At 48.2% G+C, this 24,180-nt stretch overlaps 2 protein-coding genes across 4 annotated transcripts; one reads left to right on the top strand and one right to left on the bottom strand.

Moving 5' to 3' along the window:
* Positions 1–342: 342 nt before the first annotated feature.
* On the top strand, positions 343–4,288 carry LOC309702912 (E3 ubiquitin-protein ligase TRIM21-like). Its single transcript, XM_082527548.1, has 2 exons — positions 343–682; positions 2,252–4,288. Exon 2 carries the CDS (start codon positions 2,261–2,263, stop codon positions 3,953–3,955), a length of 1,695 nt encoding a protein of 564 aa, XP_082383674.1. The 5' UTR covers positions 343–682; positions 2,252–2,260; the 3' UTR covers positions 3,956–4,288.
* LOC309702911 (CST complex subunit CTC1-like) lies at positions 1,215–22,768 on the bottom strand. 3 transcript variants are annotated; one of them, XM_082527546.1, is made up of 25 exons: positions 22,453–22,768; positions 22,135–22,219; positions 21,656–21,755; positions 21,358–21,580; positions 18,788–19,017; positions 18,584–18,713; positions 18,214–18,510; positions 18,011–18,133; positions 17,695–17,924; positions 17,430–17,574; positions 17,154–17,356; positions 16,912–17,081; positions 16,713–16,827; positions 16,159–16,567; positions 15,990–16,079; positions 15,528–15,665; positions 10,096–10,142; positions 9,884–9,969; positions 9,577–9,712; positions 9,232–9,300; positions 8,996–9,158; positions 8,744–8,799; positions 8,481–8,637; positions 7,695–7,815; positions 6,946–7,624 (listed from the first exon to the last, which is right to left on the bottom strand). In XM_082527546.1, exons 1-25 carry the CDS (start codon positions 22,636–22,638, stop codon positions 7,533–7,535), a joined length of 3,801 nt encoding a protein of 1,266 aa, XP_082383672.1. In that variant the 5' UTR covers positions 22,639–22,768; the 3' UTR covers positions 6,946–7,532. The 3 variants fall into 3 exon arrangements, with proteins under 3 accessions (XP_082383671.1, XP_082383672.1, XP_082383673.1); XM_082527545.1 differs by lacking the exons at positions 6,946–7,624; positions 7,695–7,815 and adding an exon at positions 1,215–1,582; XM_082527547.1 differs by lacking the exons at positions 6,946–7,624; positions 7,695–7,815 and adding an exon at positions 8,203–8,334.
* Positions 22,769–24,180: the final 1,412 nt, after the last annotated feature.

The raw sequence follows: 24,180 nt of genomic DNA, 5'->3' as shown, positions 1-24,180 counted from the left end.
TAGAGGCACAGTCGGCCTGTAAATGGAGAAAACTGAACACAGGAATATTTGGATTTCCTTCTTTTTCTCTGCTCATGTTCAACTTGTCTGATTCAAGCTGGGAATATTTATTAGAAACAAAGTGAATAATATTATTTTATTATCACGTTGATGCAGCACATGGTTCAGTTAGCTTTGTATAAACACGTGTTAGAAATGTTCTTCAATCACCTCTTTTTACTCTCATTTCACAGCCACTACTTTTTACTTTTACTTCAGTAAAGAAGTTGAATTAGTACTTGGAGTATTTTTAACAGTAGTACTTCTACTTCAGTACACACTGTGTACTTTTACCACCTGTGTCTGAGACCTCCTTCAGGGTCCACCTGAAGCTCTCAGTCTGCTGTGGAAAAAGGAAATCCAGGTGAGTTTCTCCTGATCACCTGAGGCCGTCATTACTGTGTGAACCCACACACCACTCCTCACTCCTCCCACCCGCTGCACACAGTCACTGAGTACAGACCGGCTGATTCCTGTAAAGGGAGAGGCAGGAAGAGGCGGAGCAACAGCTGAAAAACAAGAAGCCCAACGTCATTTTGCAGAAGTGAAAGTGTGAGAGAGCAGCAGCAGAGCTGCAGTCGAGTCCTGTTTGTCTCTAAAAGAAGATTCACTGGAGTCCATCAGGTTCCTCTCAGCAACAGTGGTGAGTGCAGCTGATCACACTTCCTGCCTCTACACAAATCTTCACTCTGTTCACTTCATCAGGACTCATCACAGTCACACTGGATCCATAGAAAGCTGCTCATGTAACCACAGATCCACTGTAGGAGCATCGAGCTGCTGCTTCAGTCTCACTGTGGCTCTGCTCAGGACTGTGGACTCAGTCTGTGCTCTGGACTTCAGACTGACTCCACACTTCCTGGTTATTCATCACTTCCTGTTCCTCTTAGATTGATTCTGGATCTGATTGATCATAAGGATTACAGACGTGAAAACACCTATTTATTCTTTATTGATATAAAGCCTTTGATACTGTAAACCAGCAGATTTTGGTCAGTACTTCAAAAAGTCATTCACACATTTTACAAAGATTATCTGACTTAGTGTATCCTTTAAGAGTCACAGATGATCCTCAATCATTCAGAAAACAGTCGATGCTGCACTTTATAACTTTGTGTGGAAACATGAATCTCATTATTTAGACAGATGTGTTTGAATCATCCTGATAATCAGCCTTTAAACATGTCAGAGTTCCACACATCAGCTGTGATATTCAAGCTGACCTGGATCAAACATGTCATCAGACACAAACATAGATGATGCTGTTTAATCCCAAAGCTTATTTAAACAAACTGGAGGACAGAATTCCTCCTTAAATGGGATTTTGATCAAATCCACTGATCTCGTTTTCACACACAGGCTTTATCATGGTGGCTTCTTCTCTACTAACATCAATCTTTGATTTGGACAAACAAATATGTGAAACACAAAAATAAATCAATGTTTTCTGAGGATCCAGAATAACATGAATGATGTATCCCAGCGAGTGACTGGGAAAGTTCATCTTCTTCCACATCCTGAGTTTGTGAGGATGTTCCAGTATCTGTGAGAGAAAACAGGACAGTTTTTACTGACGCACAAATGGAACAAATATACAGACACCTCTGAATAAACATGTTCTCATCAATGCCATTAAAATACTGGATCAACAGTTAATAACACATTTCTGAGGTTTGTGATTCATCGTCCTCCTCACTGTCAGCTCTACTGGAACAGTCACTGTTTAATATTAATGGCTCGTTGATCTGGACGTACAATAAGAAGTATTCAGTCACCAACAAGGTCGAAGTTTACTTCACAGTGATTGATGGAAAATATCCAACAAACTGATTTATTCAAGTATACAAATGATCTGGATGAATCTTGGACCTTCTGTAAAACAGAGAAACAATTTCACATCTTTGTAACGACTGTATTTATCTTCATCCCCAAACGTTGATCCTGTCCATCTGGACGCTGCACTGTACAGCAGACACTACGATGTTAGGTTTGTGTTTGGATGAACCAGTTTGTGTCTGAGTGTGTTGCTGGGTCTCCACCAGTTACTCTGAGAACTGAAGAAGCTTCTCTGATGAAACGTCTTCAAGAAACTCAAAGAAGTCCAGACGCTTTTCTCTCCAAGCTCCTCAGACTACTGACGCTTGTTTCTCTCTTTGTAAAATGAAATTTAAAGTGAATTTTGAATCAAATGTTTCTCTTCTTTCTCCCTCAGAGTGCAGACATGTCTGCTGCCAGCAATCTGCGATCTGAAGATCAGTTTCTGTGCTCCATCTGTCTGGATGTGTTCACTGATCCAGTCTCTACACCATGTGGACACAACTTCTGCAAAACCTGCATCAGTCAGCACTGGGACATGAATCAGAGCTGTCAGTGTCCCATGTGTAAAGAGACTTTCTACACTCGACCTCAGCTGAGGGTCAACACCTTCATCTCTGAGATGGTTGCTCAGTTCAGACGTGAAGCTCAGCAGAAAGCCAGCAGCAGCAGCTCAGAGCAACAAGCTGCCAAACCAGGAGAAGTTCCCTGTGACGTCTGCACTGGAACCAGACTGAAGGCCCTGAAGTCCTGCCTGGTGTGTCAGACCTCCTACTGTCAGACTCACCTGGAGCCTCATCTGACACTGAAACGTCTGAATAGACATCAGCTGGTTGATGCTGTGGAGAACCTGGAAGGCAGGATGTGCACGAAGCACGATAAACTCCTGGAGCTGTTCTGTAAGACCGACCAGACGTGTGTCTGCGTGCGCTGCCCTGTTTTAGACCACAAGAACCACGAGTTTGTTCCTCTGAGAGAAGAATATGAAGGAAAGAAGGCAGAGCTGGAGAAGACAGAGGCTGAGATTCAGCAGATGATCCAGAAGAGACGACTGAAGATTCAGGAGATCACAGAGTCGGTGAAGATGAGTAAAGATGCTGCAGACAGACAGAAAGCAGAAGGTGTTCAGGTCCTCACGGCTCTGATGGAGTCTGTTGAGAGACGCCTGAAGGAGCTCATGAAGGAGATCGAAGACAAACAGGAAGCTACAGAGAAACAGGCTGAAGGTCTCATCAAAGATCTGGAACAGGAAATCTCTGAGCTGATGGAGAGAAGCTCTGAGGTGGAGCAGCTCTCACGCTCTGAAGACCACCTCCACCTCCTCCAAAGCTTCTCCTCCCTGAAAGCTGCTCCACCCAGCAAGGACTGGACAGAGGTCAGAGTTCATCCACCATCATATGAGGGGACTGTGGGGAGAGCTGTGGCTCAGCTGGAGGAGACAGTCTGGAAACCCATGAAGAAGAAGCTGTTTGAGGCTGAGCTGCAGAGGGTGCAGCAGCATGAGGTGGATGTGACTCTGGATCCTGATACAGCTCATCCTAAACTCATCCTGTCTGATGATGGAAAACAAGTTTATCATAGTGATGTGAGGAAGAAACTTCCAGACAACCCAGAGAGATTTTCTAAGTATGTTTGTGTTTTAGGAGAGCAGAGTTTCTCTTCAGGCAGATTTTACTTTGAGGTTCAGGTTAAAGGAAAGACTGACTGGGATTTAGGAGTGGCCACAGAGTCGATCAACAGGAAGGGACAAATCACAGCGAGTCCTCAGGATGGTTTCTGGATTGTAGGGCTGGTAAATGGAAATGAGTACGAAGCTGCTGCTGACCCTCTCGTCCCCCTCTGTCTCCATCCTGGTCCTGAGAAGGTGGGGGTGTTTGTGGATTATGAGGAGGGTCTGGTCTCCTTTTATGATGTAGGTGCTGCAGCTCTGATCTACTCCTTTACTGGCTGCTCCTTCACTCACAAACTCCACCCATACTTCAGTCCCAATCCTAATGATGGAGGTAAAAACTCTGCACCTCTGATCATCTGTCCTGTCAATAACATTAATCGATCCCTTTCATTGGAAGAACCGCTTGATTTCTATTCTGATTCTGATTGAAGTAAAAACTTGAGGTAAAAACTCTGCACCTCTGATCATCTGTCCTGTCAAACTGATCAACGACTGATTTAATTGGATGAATGATTGATTTTTCTTGAAGGGAACAAATGAACATATTGAGTGTAAATCCTCTACAGTCTCCATGTTTCTATAGAATCTGATCATCAGGACTCTGATTCACACTTTGATTCTCATGGAGTTTGATTTGAACAGAAGAAAAGTTGAATCAGGAAATGTTCCCACTGATGGAGACTCGAGCTGAAGAGCAAATATCAGAGAACAAATGTCCAAAAGCTTCATTTCCAATAAAGTTTGTTCAATGCTTTGAGTGAATCCAGACTCATGTGTGGCTGTTATACGGAGCATCAGAGTCCAGCTGAGTTATGTTGGATACAAACTGCTTATTTTGGCTCTGTGAGGAGTTTTGTTCACTGAAAACTGATGAGACGGATAATATTCAAAGAACTCTGTAGAGATTCATGCATCCATGTTCTCCACCTGCAGGTGTGGAGGAGAAAGGTGGAGCACAGACTGCTGCATCCTTCCAGTCACATCATTTTGATGATTATATTTGCATGTTGTGATGATTTGGGTTAAAGACAAACAGAGTTGAACGGCTGCAGTCACAGCATGAAGACGATGCTGAAGCTGAGCTGTCAGTGAACATGTTTCACTGTGATTTGATTTGAAGAATAGAAAGTGTGTGTGGCTGCTGACAGCTGCAGTCTCTGCTAGTCTGCATAACACACACACAACTTTCCCCCTGAGGCAACGATGCAGCAACAACACAACAGCTGCAGACACACACGATTGTGCGCTCCCTTTCAGTCTGAACTCTCAAACACACAAACAAACTCTATCAATGTCGTACTGTTAAAGAACTCCTCCTTCTTCAGTAACAATGATTTGAGGTCTCTACCAGTGTCTCTTGTTTTGACCTTTGACCTCTTTATTCCTTATAACCAAAAAAACCCTTTTATCTGATATTTTCACCTTATTGATTGATTATATATATCTATCATATTTTCTCACCTTATTTTGACCTTTGACCTATGTCCTTGTTGGCCTTGATCTTCCTTCATCAAACGTGAAATTTCTTTCACCTTTGAACTTAAAGCTTAAATCAAACCTTTGTTAAAAAGCTTCTTACCAACTTGTAATTCCAACTCTCTGCATTAAACACGTATCTTATCATATAAACACTGGATCACTGAGAGAACTTTAGGCAGAACCAAATGAAGCAGCTGACCTCGTCAAACTCACAGCGACAGTAACTGACAGTGAATTATTTTAATCTTCTTCATTGTATTTGTTAGAAACATTTATTTTCCTTTAATTGGACTTTGGTTAAGTTCAATCCGATGTATTAACCGACCTTTGAGGTGAAGTGCAGCTGCGAAGAACGCTACGGCAGGCAATGAGGTGCGTTTAATGTCGCTCTGTTAATTTGAGCGTCCATAAATTGAATGTCTTATTTTTTCTTACTTTATTATTGCTCACTTATTGGAGAATTTGGCCATTTAATCAAGATAGATTTTATGTTGTTGGTGGTAAAGATCTGGATGGATATTTTACTTTATTCTGTGTTTCTATTTTTCAGTTTTACTTTTCAAGACTTGGTGAATTGCCTTTTTCTACTTTTTGTTTAGTTAAAATTAGCAGCAGTGAGAAGTGTTGTTGTCGGTCTTGAATATATTTGATGTAGCCCATACTGTTAAGGTGAGTGTCATGTTTTTAGTTGTTAGTCTGATGAAGAATCTTTTATTTTTCTCCAAAAGTTGATTGTGTTTATCTGGACATAGTGTTTTTCAGGTCCAGCTGAATGCAGGTTTCCCCAGTCTTATACGTTGTGACAGCCACTATGGTGTGGTGTCCCTTTAAGACACCCAAGTCGAGGGTTGATGGTGTCATCAGTTTGTGCCGCTGCTCTCTCTCTGGGATTATGAGGACACGTGCCTGCACGCTTCTGCTTAACGAGGGACGGATTTACGTTTTCTTCTTGTTTTGTTTGCAACGCTTGGGTTGTATGAACGCTGGGCGTTATGTTGTTGAGCCGCAGCCGTTCAGCCGGGCTTTTATATGGTTGTTGAAGAAGGCGTATTAAAGAACCACCGTGGATTACTGATACCAGCGTGGGTGTGTGTTCTTCCGACTAGCCTGCTAGGTGTTTTGCCGCCTCCTCTCAACCACGCAACACAACCCAACGTTCCAACATGTCAGGAGCATCAGCACAGCTGAAATGCATTTTTTCTAAGCACCGCGTCTCTGTGGCTTTTAAACCCCAAAACACGCTACAACAAAAATGGGTCCACCCCAAGGATGGGGTCCCCCGGTGTAGTTTCCACTGTGACAGACTGTGGGCTTCCTCAGAGTGAGGCTGAGAGCGGCAGGCCCAGCTGGAGTCTGACCTGTGGCCCTTCAGATAAAGCTGAAAACGGCCAATATATGATATTAAATATAAAATATAATTAAAAAACAACATCAGAATGAACAACGAGCTGCTGTTAAGAACTCCCGACGTCCATCCAAGGCCCGATTGGTTTCTGTTTCCATGACAACAACAACCGTATGTGGAAAAGACCAAAAACTGAAGCGGTGAAAAAGTTTTGTTGCAGATTAACTATTAACTTTATGTTATTCATTGTCAGCTCATGCCATCATTAAAGCATGTTAGAACACACATGTAGGATTTCACAAATCATCGCTCCTACATTTAATCGTATCCATAACAACTGTGTGTACGTGTTCGCTTTGAAAACATCACGTTCTTTATGTTGGTTGGTTTAGACGAGTGATCTCCAGGATGAATGAGGGCAGAGGCCCGTTTCATGGAGACTGTTTAAGTGTAAACCTGGATTAAAAGCCACATTTGAACACCTTCATCAGAGGCTGTGACCATGTTGAAGGACTGATGCTGACGTGCTCTGACACTCATTAGCATAGAAAACAAAGTGGTGAAAGCACAGAGCCCTGAGGAGCTCCACTGGACGGTCTGTTCACAGAACATTTAATTATTTCACTTTTATTTACATGCAAAACAGCCTCAGAGAGAACAGCTGTTTCAGAGCTGCCAGCTTTATTGGAAAGATGAACTGAAATCCTAAAATAGTCCAATTCATGACAAACTGACACGGTGAAATGTTGCAGGATTCAAATGTGTCGATGGATGAACTCTTTCAGTATAAGATGCAATAATACAAAACACATGAAGGTGAGGAGGAATTCATTTAAAGTAAGTGTGATTTAAAGAGGACTGATTCTTTCCTGGTCAGGCTGAAGCTTTCACCGTCTGACCTCTGTAAACAAACCGAAACACGTTCAGTGTTTAGTTTTACCAATTAGGTTTCATGAATCACCATCTGAGAACGTCTCCGATGTGGGCGCCACTCACAGGGATCACTTCCTGTAGAAGGGTCACATGACCTGTTAAACCCAGAGAGCTTCGTGTGACCTCTGACCCTGATCACCAGCGTCAGGGTCAGTGAAGGTGAGATACCGTGTGACAGGAGGAGGAACTATAAAGTTTTATTTGTACGAACACGTAGAACAGATGAAGTCAGAACGAAGCAGGTGGAGCTCAGTCAGGGTGGAGGTGCAGACAGGTGAGCTGAAGGGGAGGAGCCAGTCTGGTCAGGAACTCTCTGTCTCCTCGAGTGAACCTCCTCACCTCTGAAACACACACACACACTCTGAAGGTTGCAGTCAGGGTGGTGAGGGTGGTGTGTGAGGGTGGGGTTACCTTCTGGTCTCTGGTTGGTGTGTTTCCTGCAGGTGAGGCTGAGCGGCCGAATCATGACATCACTGCTGCACAGACACAACAGGAAGTGGAGGAGGAAGTCGTCAGCGTCCCCGTCACACACCTGAGACAGACACAGAGGTTATGTCTCTGCAGACTCACGGCTCGGCCCTGTGGAAACGTCCTGCAGGACGCCTGTTTCTCTCTGTGGTGGCCCCCCCACAGCGTCCCCACCGTGCTTCACTGTGTGGACGCTGTTCTTTGGGTTGTAGCTGCATCTTCTTCTCGTTTCACCTCCTCTGACCACAGGACGTTTCAGTCTTTTAACACAGCTCCACCTGTGGGTGGAGGGGCCCTGTGGGTTCTCCTGGTGTGACCCGAGTCCTAAATGCCTCTCGCTGTCCTGCCCCTCCCCTGTGGTCTCCACCCTCCATTACCCTAAGAACTACACCACCTGCTGCTTCATCAGGTCGAGTGGGTGGAGTCAGGGGCACGACCTGAGTCTCACTGAAACACACGGCTGTAAGGCCCCTCCCTCCTGTTCACGTGAGCCCAGCGTGGGTCCGTCACACCTACAGACTTTTAAAGGTGGAAGTGGCCACGCCCCCAAACCAGTTCAGCAGTAAGGTGTGAGCAGACGGAGCTGTTACCAGGATACAAACAGGATGTGCCCTTTCACAGTTAAAGCCTCATCTTAAATTTTAAAGACAAAATAAAGTCTAAAGACGACGATGAGCACGTGACTCACCTGTGACAGGTAAACATATACACCTGACAGGTGCTACTGACCTGGCTCTGCCCACGAGGGAAGACTCTGATGTGACCTCTGACCCTGAGTGCTCTCTGAAGCCCCTCCCACTGAGCATCAGCCAATCCCAGCAGAGCACGAACCAGAGCAGCTGAGAACCAGACGTGAGCCTCACCTGTCCCGTCATCGATCACCAGCCTGATCGAAGAGCAGAGCCACATGGTTTGATCATGTGACTGTCACCTGACTCATCCAGGTGATTAACACGTATCAGCAGGTGAGCTCAACAGGAAGCTGCTCTTACTTTGCTTTGGACTGAAACACTGACGAGGTCGAGTGACACTGAGAGCTGCTGCAGCCCTGAGAGAGAGCAACAGGTAAACACACACCTGAAATCGTGAGCAGTTTCCTCCAAAACAACACTTTACTTACTGCACCAACACTAACACGCCACCAACACGCTAACAACACATGAAGCACTCTGAGTACTTTCACTGCACCCGAGAAACTGACACTAAACACATCCTGTACACACTGTGTGTATTTTATGCAGTACCTGTGTGTACACGCTGCCACACAGCGAGCAGCTCCACTGCAGTTGCAGGAACAGGAAACACACCACGTGACCTTTGACCTGTCCCACAGCGCACCTCTGCTTGCTGCTCAGAGCCCACTCACCCAGGTGCATGATGGGAGCAGGAGGAGGAGGCTGGGCCGAGCTGATAGAAACCAAACAAACAAATAAACAACAGCACGACAAACACGTGAACCAGACTTTACCTGTAAACTTACCTGGTGTCTCCCAGGGAGACCACAGTTATGGAGCTGACAGGTAAGTACGTGCAGTACACACTTCCTGTCCTGAAACACACACACAGGTAAACCGCACAGGTACGTAACCATGGGCGTGACTTTGTATTGAACATTGGGGGGTCAAGATCTCTGTCTAAATAAATAAATCTGGCTACATTTCCAGATGATCAAACAACTATTTTACTGGTAACGCCTGAAACCAGTAAAGAAAACCAGCAGCCTATTGATGCAAGATGATCCATAACTTTATTGGGGCTGACATTGTTGGAAATGAGTCCAAATAAAGAGTCCAAACTTTTATAAGCCTGTCTATGTGTGTCTCACCTGGACAGCCTCCTCTGGAAACCAGACAACAGCAGAGTGTTACCCGGCAACAGGCCAGGTGGGTAGGGGGTGTGGCTTAGGTCCAGGTACACCTGCAGACTCCTCCCAGCTTGGTCACAAAGAGTGAGACGCACACCTGCACACACACATTCAGCTAACAGTCAGACCTGAGACTCAGACCTGAAGCACTGATGCCTGCAGTTCCTCTAGTGTCCAGCAGAGGCAGCAGTGAGTCGCCTCCATAGACCCCCATGTTACAACTTCACAGCAGAAAAGCCTGATACACAAACCACCTGTGTGTTTGTACCTGAGTGTGTGTGTCCAGAGTGGGCGGTCCTGTTGTTCACACTGATCCTTTCAGACACCACACCCTGAAAACACACCAGCTCTGAGCTGAAACACACACACACACACACACACACACACACACACACACACCAGTAAGAGTTTAAAGCAGGCTGCAGCTGCAGTTCCTCGGATGGCCACAGGGGGCGACTCAGTGAGGGACGAGCAGTTTACCTGCAGTCTAAGACCTCTGAGACGGACAAGACTGTGGGTGGGACGGCCTGAAAACACAGAGAAGAGACATTAAAAATATGACGTCATTCTGGGGTAAAACCGCAAAGGATTGTGGGAACGAGTGGCAAGAGGTACTAGCGCACGCAGGCTTTCACACGTAAACAGTTACAACAATAAAAACAAACACAAAAATGGCAAGAAGCTGTTGTATTATTAACTGTGTTGTATTATTAAGTCTTCTGTTGTAGTTACTACGTAATTTATCATAACATGATTGTTGATGTAGGTTACAAATAAGTCTTATATTGATTTGAATTGAATTCGTTGCTATGCTGCTTTGTTCACTGTGGCTTTGCGGGCTAATGTTTGTTGTGTTTTGTAGGAAAACCAGAAACAAAATGCAGGAATGTGATCCAGACTGGGCGCCTCTATCAGCCTGGGTCACACCGAGTTTAAAGCTGCTACCACAGCCAGATCTGATTGGTTAAGAGAGAGAGCGATATCGAAACAGCCACGAAACGTCCGCATATATGTGCCCAAGGGTTGTACTGAAGCAAGCAAGTGATGAATGACTGTTTTCCAGTATGTTGTTAGCAATGTTTTTTTTCTTCTTCTTTTTTTTTGCATTGTTGATTTGTTTTTCAGGAAGCAGCTAATAAAGCTGATGGATTTTTACAATGTTGCCTCTTTCTTGTAAGATTCTATAATAGAATGAAACAATGATGCCAGTTAGAAATAAAGACAATAAATTGAATGAATTACGAAACACTCATTGTTTTTCTATTAGATCTGAAAATGTTGTGTTGTGGCGGACCACCAGGTGGCTCCACTCACATCCAAGTTGAACGGAAGTGTTGGGGTGGAGATTTTGGCGCTCAATATATGTGAAGTTCTGAGAGTCAAATAAAAAAGTTGTTGGAGTGAGACACAGAGACCTCTCCTGTCGTTATCACATACCTCCACATTGGTGACCCCTGTAGTGAACATGCTAAGGCTCGACGACGAAGCCAGCTCCGGCCTGGAAGCATCGGCTGCCGCCGGACTTTCACCTCCGCCGATGGCTGCGTTTGCTGTGGCGCTTAAATTGCCGGATTTTTGGCTTCACGATCCTCCTTCATGGTTCGTGCACGTAGAAGCTCAGTTTGCTCTTCGTGGAGTTTCAGCCGACGATACTAAATACCACCATGTGGTGGCCTCACTTGACCCGCTGTCAACCCGCCGCGTGATGACTCTCCTCCGGGACCCCCCAGCCCAAGGCAAGTACGCCGCCCTCAAGGCGCTGCTGCTGCGGCGTTACTCCCTCTCTGATGCTGAGCGGGCCGAGAAACTCCTTTCCCTCGCGGGCCTGGGCGACGGCACCGCTCTCGAGCTCATGGAGAGCATGCTGTCCTTGCTGGGCGCGGATGACGGAGGATTTCTCTTCACCCACCTCTTTCTCCGACAGCTGCCGGCTCCAGTGCGCGCTGGCCTTGCCAACTCCCTGCTATTGGCCACGAAGGATTACCGCTCCCTTGCGGAAGAGGCGGATCGCATCCTCCTGGCTACCAGGACTTTCGGCGTCCAGGCGATTGTTCAGGACTCACCAGCGTTTTCCCCCGCCCCCTCACCGATGCTCCAGGGGCCCTCCGACTCGTCCACAGTGGCCGGAATCGCTGCACGGCGGCACCGCGGAAAAGGGCTTTGTTTTTATCACCAGCGTTTTGGAGCGAAGGCACGGCGCTGTCTCCCGCCTTGCAGTTTCCAGACCCAGGGAAACGGGCATGTCAGCGCTCTGTAGCAGCCGCGACCGCTGGCAACAAGGAAAGGCTGCTTTTCTTAGAGGACTCACGCTCGGGGAGGCGTTTCCTGGTGGACTCCGGCTCACAGAAGAGCCTTCTTCCCCCGGCTGGCTCGGACAGGCTAGCTGAGGGCTGCGGGCCATTGCTAACAGCGGCTAATGGCTCTCCCATCAAAACCTTCGGTGAAAGGTTGGTGACTGTTTGCTTTCACGACCGTGACTTTCAGTGGAACTTTGTTGTTGCTGCTAGCTCTGTGCCTATAATAGGCGCTGATTTTCTTTGTGCTCACGGACTGCTGGTTGATGTTGCTAACAGACGTTTAATTGATGCTGTGTCATTTTCCTCATTACCCTGTTTGACTCGGGGTGCTCAGCCCGTGGTGCATGCTAAGTCAGTAGATTCGGGTGATGTTTTTCAGTGTTTGCTTTCTGAGTTTCCCTCACTCTCTGTCCCCACTTTCTCGAGCACTGTGACGAAGCATGGGGTGGAGCATTACATAACTACAGTAGGGCCCCCGGTGTTCGCGCGCCGCCTCGACCCTGCCAAACTGGCTGTCGCTCGGGAAGAATTTGCCACCATGGAGCGTCTGGGCATCGTGCAACGTTCGAACAGTGCCTGGGCTTCTCCGTTACACATGGTGCCTAAATCTGATGGTCGGTGGCGACCTTGTGGGGATTTCCGCCGTCTTAATAATGTCACAGAGAACGATCGTTATCCCATTCCCCACATCCAAGATTTTTCCGCCCATCTTGCGGGGACCTCGGTTTTTTCGAAGATCGATTTGGTACGGGGATATCACCAGGTTCCCGTGCGCGCGGAGGATGTCCCCAAAACCGCCGTAATTGCACCTTTCGGCCTTTTCGAGTTTCTGCGCATGCCGTTTGGCCTGAAAGGTGCCGCCCAAACCTTCCAGCGGTTGATGGACTCGGTCTTGCGCGGGCTGCCCTTTGTTTTTGTATATCTTGATGATATACTGGTGGCCAGCAGCTCGAAGGAGCAGCACATGTTCCATCTGCGGCAGGTTTTTCAGCGTTTGGCGGAGCATGGACTGATTATTAATCCGTCTAAATACCAGTTTGGGTTGCCCGTTCTTGATTTTCTTGGGCACCGTATTTCCGCCGAGGGCGCGGTTCCGTTGCCTGACAAAGTCTGAGCTGTTTCGGATTTTCCGCGTCCCACGAATGTTAAGGCACTGCAGGAATTTTTGGGGATGGTGAATTTTTACAACCGTTTTCTCCCCAGAGCGGCACATCTGCTGAAGCCCCTTTATGGGGCGTTAAAAGGTAAAAAAGCTAATGACTCCGTTGACTGGTTTCCGGAAAGCATCCAAGCGTTTTCTGATGCTAAGTCAGCGTTAGCTAATGCTGCCCTTCTGGCCCACCCATCCCCCTCAGCGCCGATTGCGTTGACCACCGATGCGTCCGACATAGCGGTGGGTGCGGTGCTGGAACAACGAATCTCGGGTGTCTGGCAGCCCCTCGCCTTTTTCAGCCGTACGCTACGTGACAGCGAACGCAATTACAGCGTTTTTGACAGGGAGCTACTGGCGCTCCACCTGGCGACTCGTCATTTCCGTTTTTTTCTCGAGGGTCGTCACTTTACCGCATACGTGGACCACAAACCCTTGACGTTTGCCATGTCCAAGGTTTCTGATCCATGGAGTGCACGCCACCAGCGCCAGTTGGCAGCCATTTCTGAGTTTACCACAGACATTCGGCACGTGGCTGGTAAATCCAATCATGTGGCTGACTGTTTGTCCCGTGCGCTGGTTTCTCCCGTCTTTCTCGGCATAGACTACTCCGCCATGGCTGCCGATCAGAGCGGTGACCCGGACATCCTCGCGCTTAAATCCACCCAGACGGGCCTCATACTAGAGGACAGACCCGTGCAGGACGGTGGTCCCCTCCTCGTCTGTGACGTTTCCACCGGCCGCCCTCGCCCAGTGGTTCCCGCTTCCTGGCGTCATCAAGTTTTTAACTCGGTACATGCTCTCTCTCATCCAGGGGTCCGGGCCTCTGTTAAACTGGTCAGCTCTAAATTTGTTTGGCCAGGCCTTCGCAAATCTGTTAAGGAATGGGCGTCGGCGTGCATTCCCTGCCAGCGAGCGAAGGTTCATAAACACACCAAGGCGCCCCTGGAGCCGTTCTTCATACCCGGCAAACGTTTCGATCATGTGCATGTCGATCTGGTGGGTCCTCTGCCGCAGTCACAAGGTTTTACGCACCTTTTGACTGTTGTTGACCGGACCACCAGGTGGCCGGAGGCGGTTCCCCTGGCGTCCACTACCGCAGCAGTGGTGGCCAAGGCATTTTTGTCAAGCTGGGTCTCGCGTTTCGGCCCACCCGCGGACATTACGTCAGACAGAGGCCCCCAGTTCATATCCGAGCTTTGGTCGGCCATGGCTGATGGACTGGGGGCTAAAGTCCACCGCACAACCGCATACAACCCGCAAGCTAATGGGATGTGTGAACGGTTTCACCGGTCGCTTAAGGCTGCTTTTCGCGCCTCCTTAAAGGATGGCAATTGGGTTGACCGCCTCCCGTGGGTTTTGCTTGGGCTGCGCTCTGCGGTTAAGGAGGATCTCGGCGCTTCCCCAGCTGAGCTAGTGTTTGGTCAGCCCCTCCGCGTGCCTGGAGAATTCTTGCCCGAAAATCCTCCTCCCTGCTTCGATCCATCGGTGCTATCTCTCAACCCACTTTTGCACTCGCTTCGGGTTCCTGGTCCGGTGCACCATTGCGTGCCTGAAACCTTTGTTCCAAAGACTCTAGAGACTGCTAAGTTTGTTTTTGTCAGGCACGATGCCCACAGGACACCGCTGCGGCCGCTGTATGACGGCCCATTCAGGGTTATTGAACCGGGCCAGAAACATTTTGTTTTGGATTTTGGGGGTCGAAGGGAGACTGTGTGTGTTGACAGACTTAAACCTGCACATGTTCTTCCGGACAGTAATGTGGTGCCGGCCCAGGCCCCTCGCCGTGGCTGCCCTCCTTCGATGGGGTTGACAGACTCTGGTTTTCCCCCCAGGACTACCCCCGGACCACCGGCGTTTGAGCCTCCTCCTGCCTTTCCTGCTCGCCTTCACCAGCCTCGTTCACAGGATGGACCTTCCTCTGCATGTTCTCTCCCTCCCAGGTTCAGTCGTTCGGGTCGTTTGCTTAGACCCAGGGTCCTGGACTGAATAGGGACCTAACTGTGTGTTCAAGGGGGGGTATGTGTGGCGGACCACCAGGTGGCTCCACTCACACCCAAGTTGAACGGAAGTGTTGGGGTGGAGATTTTGGCGCTCAATATATGTGAAGTTCTGAGAGTCAAATAAAAAAGTTGTTGGAGTGAGACACAGAGACCTCTCCTGTCGTTATCACATACCTCCACAGTGTAACACTACAACCTGAAACGACAAACAGATTGTGTTGGCCTGTACAGGAGATAAAATATTTAACAACAGCTAAATAAACGGTAAATGGCCTGTATTTGTATTCTTTACTTAGTCCCGAAGGACCCCAAAGTGCTGGAAATGCTAGCGCTTAATGCAGTGTTTTGATTTTGTTGCCACTTGTACCCACAATGCAATGCGTGAAAGTGACATGGTCTGTCAATCTCTATAAAAAAAGTTTAAGGGTCCTGGAGGAAGACGGGGAGCAAACCGAGTGTTACCTGTCTGCAGGTGGGCAGCAGCAGTGGGCGTGTCAGAGTGTGGAATCTCCAACCACGTCTGACTTGTAGGGTTGACTCAGCGTGGAGATCCACCCAACTGCGCTCAGAAACTCCACAGCCAATCAGAACACTGGGATCCTGATTGACAGACACATGGGCCAATCAGCTGCAAGGATTCAGGTCAGATCAACTCCCCACAAACAGGAATGGTGGGAGTCATCTGCATAGCAGTAAAAATGTAAGCTGTGTTTTGATGATGCTGCCTAAGGGAAGCATGTATAATGTAAACAGAACTGGTCCAAGCACTGAACCCTGTGGAACTCCATAATTAACCTCAGTGTGTGAACAACTACAGTTAAAGCTGAAAAACGTGTTCATGTGTACTAATATCAGAGAGCAGAGACAGATGAGGGAAACCTCTGGCCACGCCCCTTAGTGACATCATCAAAGCTGGGTTGCTACCTGAGTGTTAGCGGCGATGAGTCTGTAGAAACATCCAGGCTGGAGGACAGGAAACCACCGCGTACACACACCTGAGAACACCAGCACCACCTGCACGCACACAGACACACACACATGTAACTGTGTATCCAGGTGAGCTCAGGTAAACACACACAGGTGCGTCTCTCACCTTTCTCTCCTGCTTTTGTTCACTTTCTTTCTCTGTCATTGGCTCATTCTTCGGGTCCCGCCTCCAGCTGACCACTGGACCAATCACAGCAGCTTTCACTGAGAAGCACAGTCTCAGCCCTGCCTCCTGATCCTCTGCCTCCGCCCCTGTATTCCTCCAGGACACACCCTCCTTCTGCTCCACCCTGATCACCATGGAGACACAGGGCCAGGGGTTGCCGGAGTTGGCTTCTTCTTCTTCTCCTCTTCTCCTCCTCTTACTCCCAGCAGTCTCTTCTTCTTCTGCTACTGTCTGCTTCCTGGCAGTGACATCCCCTCCTGGCTCCTCCCCCTTGTGTCTCAGGTGTGTCTCCATGGCAACAGATGGACTCAGGATGTGCAGGTGGTCCAGAGAGAACTGCAGGTAAACCCTGTGAATTGAACCCAGCTTTATTTAACTCATAATGTTTACAACCAGGAAGGAAGCTCACACCCTGAACCAATCAGACGCCCTCCTACATCACAGAGAATGGACCAATGAGCAGTCAGCATGCTGCAGGTTGTGTGTGTGTGTACCTGCAGTGTTTGTGTGTGATGAACCTGTCCTGGTCCAGGTGTTGGTAGGAGGGGAAATCTGATTGGAGGAATCTCTCTGTCACCATGGTGAACTGCACCACACCCACCAGACAACCTGCAGCACACACACACACACACACACACATTAAAGAATAAAGCTGTGTGTCCCTGTGTGTGTGTCTGTGTGCGTGCATTGTACCGATCCAGGCGCTGTTAAAGACCGCCCTCTGCGCTCCCTCCTCCTCCTCGCTGCTCTCCGTCAGCACGCAGGCTGCAGCTCCCGCGGCGTCTCTGAGCTGCATCGAGTGTTTGAACTCAGACGTCTGTGACGGCAGCTCCAGCACGCCGACCAGCAGCAGGGGGCGCTGCCTGACACACAAACCGGCAAAAATCATTGGTACGTAATCACATGACTTCATGTGGGAGCTGCTGTCACCTTACCTCACAGCGTCTCCACCCCGAGGCTCGGAGGACAGAGTCCTGCAAGACCAGGACAGGAACCCGTTGATCTGGGCGGAGGTCAGGTTGGAGCCATCAGGGGGCAGCAGAGAGCTCAGAGGGGCCGACGACCAGCAGCCAGTCTGCAGGGACTCCAGGAGCTCCGACACACCGAGGTACTGCCGGACCGCCGAGGACACGCTGTACTGCAGGGACACAGAGCACACTGAGCATGCTCCACACTCACCTGTAAGGAAGACAGGTGAGAGTGGGACCTACCTGCGTCACAGGACAGGTGTGAGGCTCGTCCAGCATCTCAGCGTAGATGTCTCTGCGTCCTCGTCCTCCAGCTCTGCTCAGAGTCTCCATCAGCCTCCAGGACAGCAAGCACACACACTGCTGCCTCCACACACCTTGGACCAGACTGAGGACCAAGACCAGAACCAGGACCAGGAAACAAGCCAGAGCCAGCGGAGGACAGGAGGACAAAGGTTAGGCTCTGCTGTCTCTGACTGTGGACAGGTGGTGGTGGGTGGAGCCTCACCTGTGTGCCAGCTGCGAGCTTAGGTGACAGGTCCACAGGTAATCGGACACATCTGTGTTTCTCTGCAGCAGTAACCGTGGTAACGCCCCATCTCCCGGGCAGCGGTTGTCGGGTGGCGAGCCTCCCGCCCTGCTGAAGGCCGTCACCCTCAGGCTGGAGCGCAGGCAGGTGCAAAGCATGCTGGGAGGGAAGTCCGGGCAGGGCCGGTACAGGAAGTGGGCGTGATGCAACTGCAGGAGGAGGAACCATCAAACTTTATTAGTCGTGGCTGCCACGAACACAAACGGGCATGATGATGTCACATCATGTGACTCACCTCCACTCTGTCTCCCGCCCTCAGCTTCCTCTTCGCCGCCGGCTGATAGGCCACGCACAGACCCACCTTCCCATCCAGCACGTAGAGCCCCGCCCCCTCACTCACAACCTCAGTCACCGTGCCCTATCACAGCAGAGGAGGCTTAGTAATCAGCACACAGGTACAAACCTGTGGTAGCCAATCAGAGCTCACAGCACTCTCACCTGGTAGCTGATGACTTTGGATTGCTTTATCCTCACAGCTGATTGGTCCAGCTCCACCTCCTCATGCTCCGCCTCCTCACAGTCGTCCTCAGCAGGCTGTGACAGCAGGGACTCAGAGTGTGTGTGTTCCTGTGTGTGTTCCTGTGTGTGCGTGTAGTCGGCGTGCAGCTCGGAGCGCTTCGTCACACACAGGATGTTGTTTCCTCTCCAGCCTCGTAGCGCACACACACGTAGAGCTGTCACACACACGCTCTGCCCGACACACACACGCTGGATCCAGCTGAGCCGGCTGCTGTCCTGCACACACACACACACACACACTGAGCTTCATCGTCCCTCCTCACCATCATCATCCTCAGAGAGCTGGTACCTGTACGAGCACGGGCAGCGAGCGCGACTCATCCGTCAGCGTGAAGCAAAAGAAGGTCGTTCCTGCCACGGCCAGCAGAGGGCAGACTGAGCCCACCTCTCCGAACACGCTCAGCCGCTGACCTTTGACCCTGGAGCACACACACACATCTGTCACACACACTGCTCAGAAACTCCGCTGCAGTTCAGAGGTCATGTGACCCACCTGTGCCTCAGCAGCCTGCCGGCCTCTCCGACTCCCACTGCTCCGCTTAGCTCCACCCTTCCAGGAGCAGCAGCCAATCCCTGCTCAGCACCAGGACACAACAGGACAGGGGAGCCAATCAGCTCCAAGAAGCCTGCGGCCTCTTCCTGGCCCGATGCATTGTGGGGGATGTAGTTCCAGTGAGGGAGGAAAACGGGACGATGGAGCCACAGGGGCGAGAGAGACAGGCACTGGATGAGAGAGAGAGAGACGCGGGTGAGAGAGAGGCGGAGTGTGTCCTGGGTGGATGCTGGAAGCCTGTACTGATGATGACAGCTTCATCAGCTCTGATCTGCAGTGATGCCGTTTGTTTTATAGCTGCAGTAGATCAGATTAGATTAGATCAGATCAGATTAGATTAGATTGGATCAGATCTGATCTGATCCAATCTAATCTAATCTAATCTAATCTGATCTGATTAGATGAAACTTTATTGATCCCTCGGCTGCGTTCCTCCAGGAAATTCGGTTTCCAACAGCCCAGCACCGACAGAAGTTACAGAAGGTGAGCAGAAATATACACATATACAAATACAGAGTATAGAAAAGGGAAGAATAGAATAAATAGCAATAAGAACACAAGAGAACTGCACATTTCAAGTACTGTGAGTAGGGCTGCTCAATTAATCGAATTTTAATCACGATTACGATGTGGGCTTTCAACGATCATTAAAAATTACTGAGCCGATTATTAGCCCCTCCCTCGTGCTTTACTCTCGCGCTGCTCCATGTGGTAAATCAAGCGCACCTCTCTGCATTTCGAACACATGTCACAACAAAAAGAGGTACCAAACGACTCACGGACCGGTACCGGTCCGAGGCCCGGGGGGTTGGGGACCGCTGATTAAGAGGACCGAGGGAAGCTCGGAAAGCTCAGCAGAAGTTATTTGGAGAGGAGAGTGACTGCCATTGGTTGAAAAGAGGTAAAAAACTTCAGTGGTGTGGAAACATTATGGGTTCAGTCAGACGTGGATCAAGTAGACACAGTGTGTAAACGTTGCTACGGTGTAGTAGCTGCACCACAGAGCAACACTGCAAAGTTCACTAAACACAGATGTTTACATTTTTCATTCATTTTTATATTGCAAACATTTGCACTGTTATCAGTATTTGCACTATTTTATATTATTTTTTGACAAACTTTAAAGTCATTATTCAACACATTGTTATTGTTAAATAAATATCGTCAAATAATCGAGATCTCAATGTCAGTGAAAATAATCGTGATGATCATTTTTGCCATAATCGAGCAGCCCTAGTTTAAAGAGTGTCTCCTGTTAGAGAAACACTCTGACTTCATCAGCTCTGATCTGCAGTGATGCCGTTTGTTTTATAGCTGCAGTAGATCAGATTAGATTAGATCAGATCAGATTAGATTAGATTAGATTAGATTAGATCAGATCAGATTACATTAGATTAGATTAGATTAGATTACATTAGATTAGATTACATTAGATTAGATTAGATTAGATTAGATTAGATCAGATCAGATCAGATCAGATCAGATTAGATTAGATCAGATCAGATTACATTAGATCAGATCAGATTAGATCAGATCAGATTACATTAGATTAGATTAGATTAGATTACATTAGATTACATTAGATCAGATCAGATCAGATTAGATTAGATTACATTAGATTAGATCAGATTAGATTAGATCAGATCAGATTAGATTAGATTAGATTAGATTACATTAGATTAGATCAGATTAGATCAGATTAGATTAGATCAGATCTAATCCAATCTAATCTAATCTAATCTGATCTGATTAGATGAAACTTTATTGATCCCTCGGCTGCGTTCCTCCAGGAAATTCGGTTTCCAACAGCCCAGCACCGACAGAAGTTACAGAAGGTGAGCAGAAATATACACATATACAAATACAGAGTATAGAAAAGGGATGAATAGAATAAATAGCAATAAGAACACAAGGGAATTGCACATTTCAAGTACTGTGAGTCATTAATCCGTGCGGTGATGCTAGGACCACACTGAGCCTGCTGCAGCTGTCTGACTGTAATCTGTCAGGTTACTGCAGGTGATGCTATCTGTATACTTTATGTGAGGAGGAGGCTCCACATCTTTATAAAGCTCTGCTGTCATCACGTCTGTGCCAGCACAGTTACTCACTTGCTGACAGACTCTGTCTTTACATCCTTACTTATCGATCAGCTAAGTGAATCCATATAAACACAGCTCACATTTAACAAGTCCTGATGTTTCTGAGTTACAGAAATGAAAGTCAGCTGTTGAGCTTGTTTGCTTGTTTCATGCTGATGTAAACATCAGCAGAGAAGCGTGTGATGACCAGACTCTATCAGCACTTGTGTCCCTGCACAGAGAATGAGCTGAATTAAAGAGGAATTCGATTTCATTCACGTTGCACATGAACACCTGCAGTTTGTTGTGACCTCGTTACCATCAGTTCTGACCAGATCCGGTTTAGTGACGCTGCTGTGAAGAAGCTCCTGAGAACTAACCAGCTGATGGACCATGGGTTAAGGTTAGGCTCCTCCCCCTCTGACTCACCTCACACATGACGCTGCCGCTGGCGTCCGTCAGCCTGTACTCTCCGTCAGGGCCTTCTCTCAGACAGCCAATCAGCAGCAGGTTGACCCTCGGCAGCGCCCTCTGACCCGGCACGGCGAGCTCCGCCTCCCTGGCCCAGGCTCTCTGCTGATTGGTGCTCCAGGACAGGTTGCTGACGCAGGCCAGGTGCTGCTGGGAGACGAGCTGGGAGACGGACAGCAGCCTGCGGACAGACGGGAGGACAGCGGTAAGGCCAGGTCACGTGACCTGCTACAGCGATGATGTCAGCGGGCGTTACCTGTAGCTGACAGGTAAGCTGTGGGCCACACACATCTGCTGCTGGATCGCCTGCACCGCACACATGCTCAGATCGAAGAGGCTGAGGTCACCGTGGTTACCTGGGAAAACAAAGTTTAAAGGGTAAACACAAACATAAACAACTGAAGCCCCGCCCACTGAGAACACCTGAAGTGGACACCAGAGCTGGTGTGTGAACAGGTGGGACCACCTGAGGAAGCAGCTGCTCTTCATCCTCAGACTCTTAGTCCTCCCTGTTCCTCACTGACAGTCGGTCACCTTCATGGCTCTGACCTTTGAACCACACTCACATCTACACACTGGACTGCTCTGATGACACCTGTGAGGGCAGGTGAGCCCTGCTTTCACTGTTTAAATAATGGTTTAAATAGTATTTGGTTTCATAAGTGAACATCGTCATTAAGGATTTAAAGTACAGCTGATTTATCAGCCAGCTGTTTCAAACAAACAGGAACTCACCTGTCTGCGAGGGGGCGGAGCTACACACCACAGGACTCAGGTGTTCAGAGATGGAGGTGAAGATGTTCTTTAACCACAGGGACTCCTAAAGAAACAAAGCAGCAGGTCGGAGGTCACAATAATAAATGTAGAACAGGCTCACATCCTTATATTCTCTTTTCTGTGTGGATTTCTGCTATAGAATTAGCTCGAAACAGCGATTGGCTGCTGCTCTGCCTTACGTCATGACGCAGACAGTCTACGTACGCAGGGCTGTGCGTGTACGTAGACTGTTATTTATCGCTCAGTTCGGGCAAACAGGGTCAGTCTGGGACTCACCGCCTCGGTGCTGGGCTTGACCCGGTCCAGGAGCTCCTGCAGGGGGTCCATGTCTTCGCTCCGGGTGCCGGTTTCTCCCCCTGCTGACAAACTCCCGCTCACGGCTTTCAAACAGCTTCCGGTCCTCCTCCTGTTGATGTCCTCCCTCTGACCGTCGCCCCCGTGTTCCCGCCTCTTACCGTTCATAAAGCCGCCATGATGCCCTACCGTCCTACTTTGTTTACTTTTGTTCTGTATTTTAAACAAATCATCAAACTTATTAAACTGACTAGTCTCTGCTCACGCAGGATCTCTACCGCGCATGTGCGGAACAACTTTTCCCTACCCCGCATTTCACAATAAAAGCCCTTCACGTTCACATACACTCTGTGGTCTTCTACCTCCTTTCCTAAGCACTTTTCCTTGATAGAAACGTTCTGAGGTGGAGGAAATGTGTTTAGGAGATGTGATAAGAACTCAGGAAAGGAAACAGCTGTGTTTGAACTACAAGTCGATCACGTGACTCCAGCCCAGCGTGTTCTCAGCCTGATTAGTGCAGGTGAAGAACATGCTTTTATTATGAAGGGGTCAGACTTCCTGCTGAGGCTCAGGGTCATGTGACTGACAGCACCTTTTGCAGCTCACCTGACGCCACAAGGTGTTTCCTTTTCAGGAGGATGACACCGTGCGAACCTCGGGAATCTCAAACAAAAACACATTTCTGTCAAGTGGAAACTTTAAAATAAAATAAAATAATATATATATATTTTTTTATTTTTTTATTTTTTGAGCTTGCAGAGCATAGATGCAGATCAAACTGAAGGTTTGTCACTGTTTTTTGTTCACTTTTTATCCAGGCTGCAGGTGTCTCAGTGGAAAAATAGAGCGTGGCTGAGCGCACCTGTGCAGACCAGTGATACAGTTTAAGATCAGAGAATTGTAACCCCCTCTTTCATATGGCAGGTACAACAAGCCAAGTCTTCATCTAGGACCTTTGTTATTCCAAATTAACCAATTAAAGATATCGTTTAACTTCTGAAAGGATTCTTTTGGAGGAGGCAGAGGAAGTGACTCAATATAAAAACTCTGCATAACCTTTCATCCTTGTTCAGGAATAGGACGGAGGAGGATTTTGAATCATTTATAGCCAGAAAATCGTCTAAATAGCTCCATTTGTAGCATTAATTTTGCAACTTTGCTAACAGACAGCCAGTCTAGGGCCTAGGGCCAATCTCTGCTCTCGATCTCCTAACTGGAAACCAAATAGTACAGCTCTCATTCTAAGTGTCATCACCAGAGGTTCCATAGTCAGAATGAATAGCATTGGAGATAACGGGCACCCCTGATGAGTGGAACACTCCAATGTGACGGGTTAAGTTGAACCCATCTGAGAAAATGATTTCCAAATCCATATCTTGGGAGAAGGTTAAATAAATCTGACCAGTCTATTCTGTCCGAGGCCTGACGAGCGTCCAGTGATAATAAAGCTGCATCGTTAGCATCACATCTCTCATGAATTATATGAGAACCCTTCTTATATTGTGAAACCCTTGATGCTTTGGTACAAAGTGAATCAAATGTGGGATCCAAGGCTCTGATCTTCATGCTAAACATTTAAAGTATTTTAGTGTCAACCCCCGTCAGACTCTAAATGATGAGTGTTCTGCAGGTTTCTCAGTACTCACTGCCTGTCTCACAGTGGGTGGAGAGCCTCCGTGTGATATGCTTCTACATGCATGTTAAAAAGTG

Source organism: Aulonocara stuartgranti (assembly GCF_965226115.1).
Source record: "Aulonocara stuartgranti genome assembly, chromosome: 3".
Taxonomy (NCBI): Eukaryota; Metazoa; Chordata; class Actinopteri; order Cichliformes; family Cichlidae; genus Aulonocara; species Aulonocara stuartgranti.
The sequence above is the reverse complement of the archived record's forward strand: the minus strand, read 5'-3'. Positions and strand labels throughout refer to the sequence as shown.

What these genes read in the sequence shown, in the direction of transcription:
- LOC309702912 (XM_082527548.1), top strand. Translation starts at nt 2,261, where the DNA reads ATGTCTGCTGCCAGCAATCTGCGATCTGAAGATCAGTTTCTGTGCTCC.
- LOC309702911 (XM_082527545.1), bottom strand. Translation starts at nt 22,638, where the DNA reads ATGAACGGTAAGAGGCGGGAACACGGGGGCGACGGTCAGAGGGAGGAC. An exon ending in GGCAGGCTGCTGAGGCACAG is followed by an intron (nt 18,714 to 18,787) that starts GTGGGTCACATG and finishes TGTGTGCTCCAG; the next exon opens with GGTCAAAGGTCAGCGGCTGA. An exon ending in AACAAAAGCAGGAGAGAAAG is followed by an intron (nt 16,080 to 16,158) that starts GTGAGAGACGCA and finishes GTGTGCGTGCAG; the next exon opens with GTGGTGCTGGTGTTCTCAGG.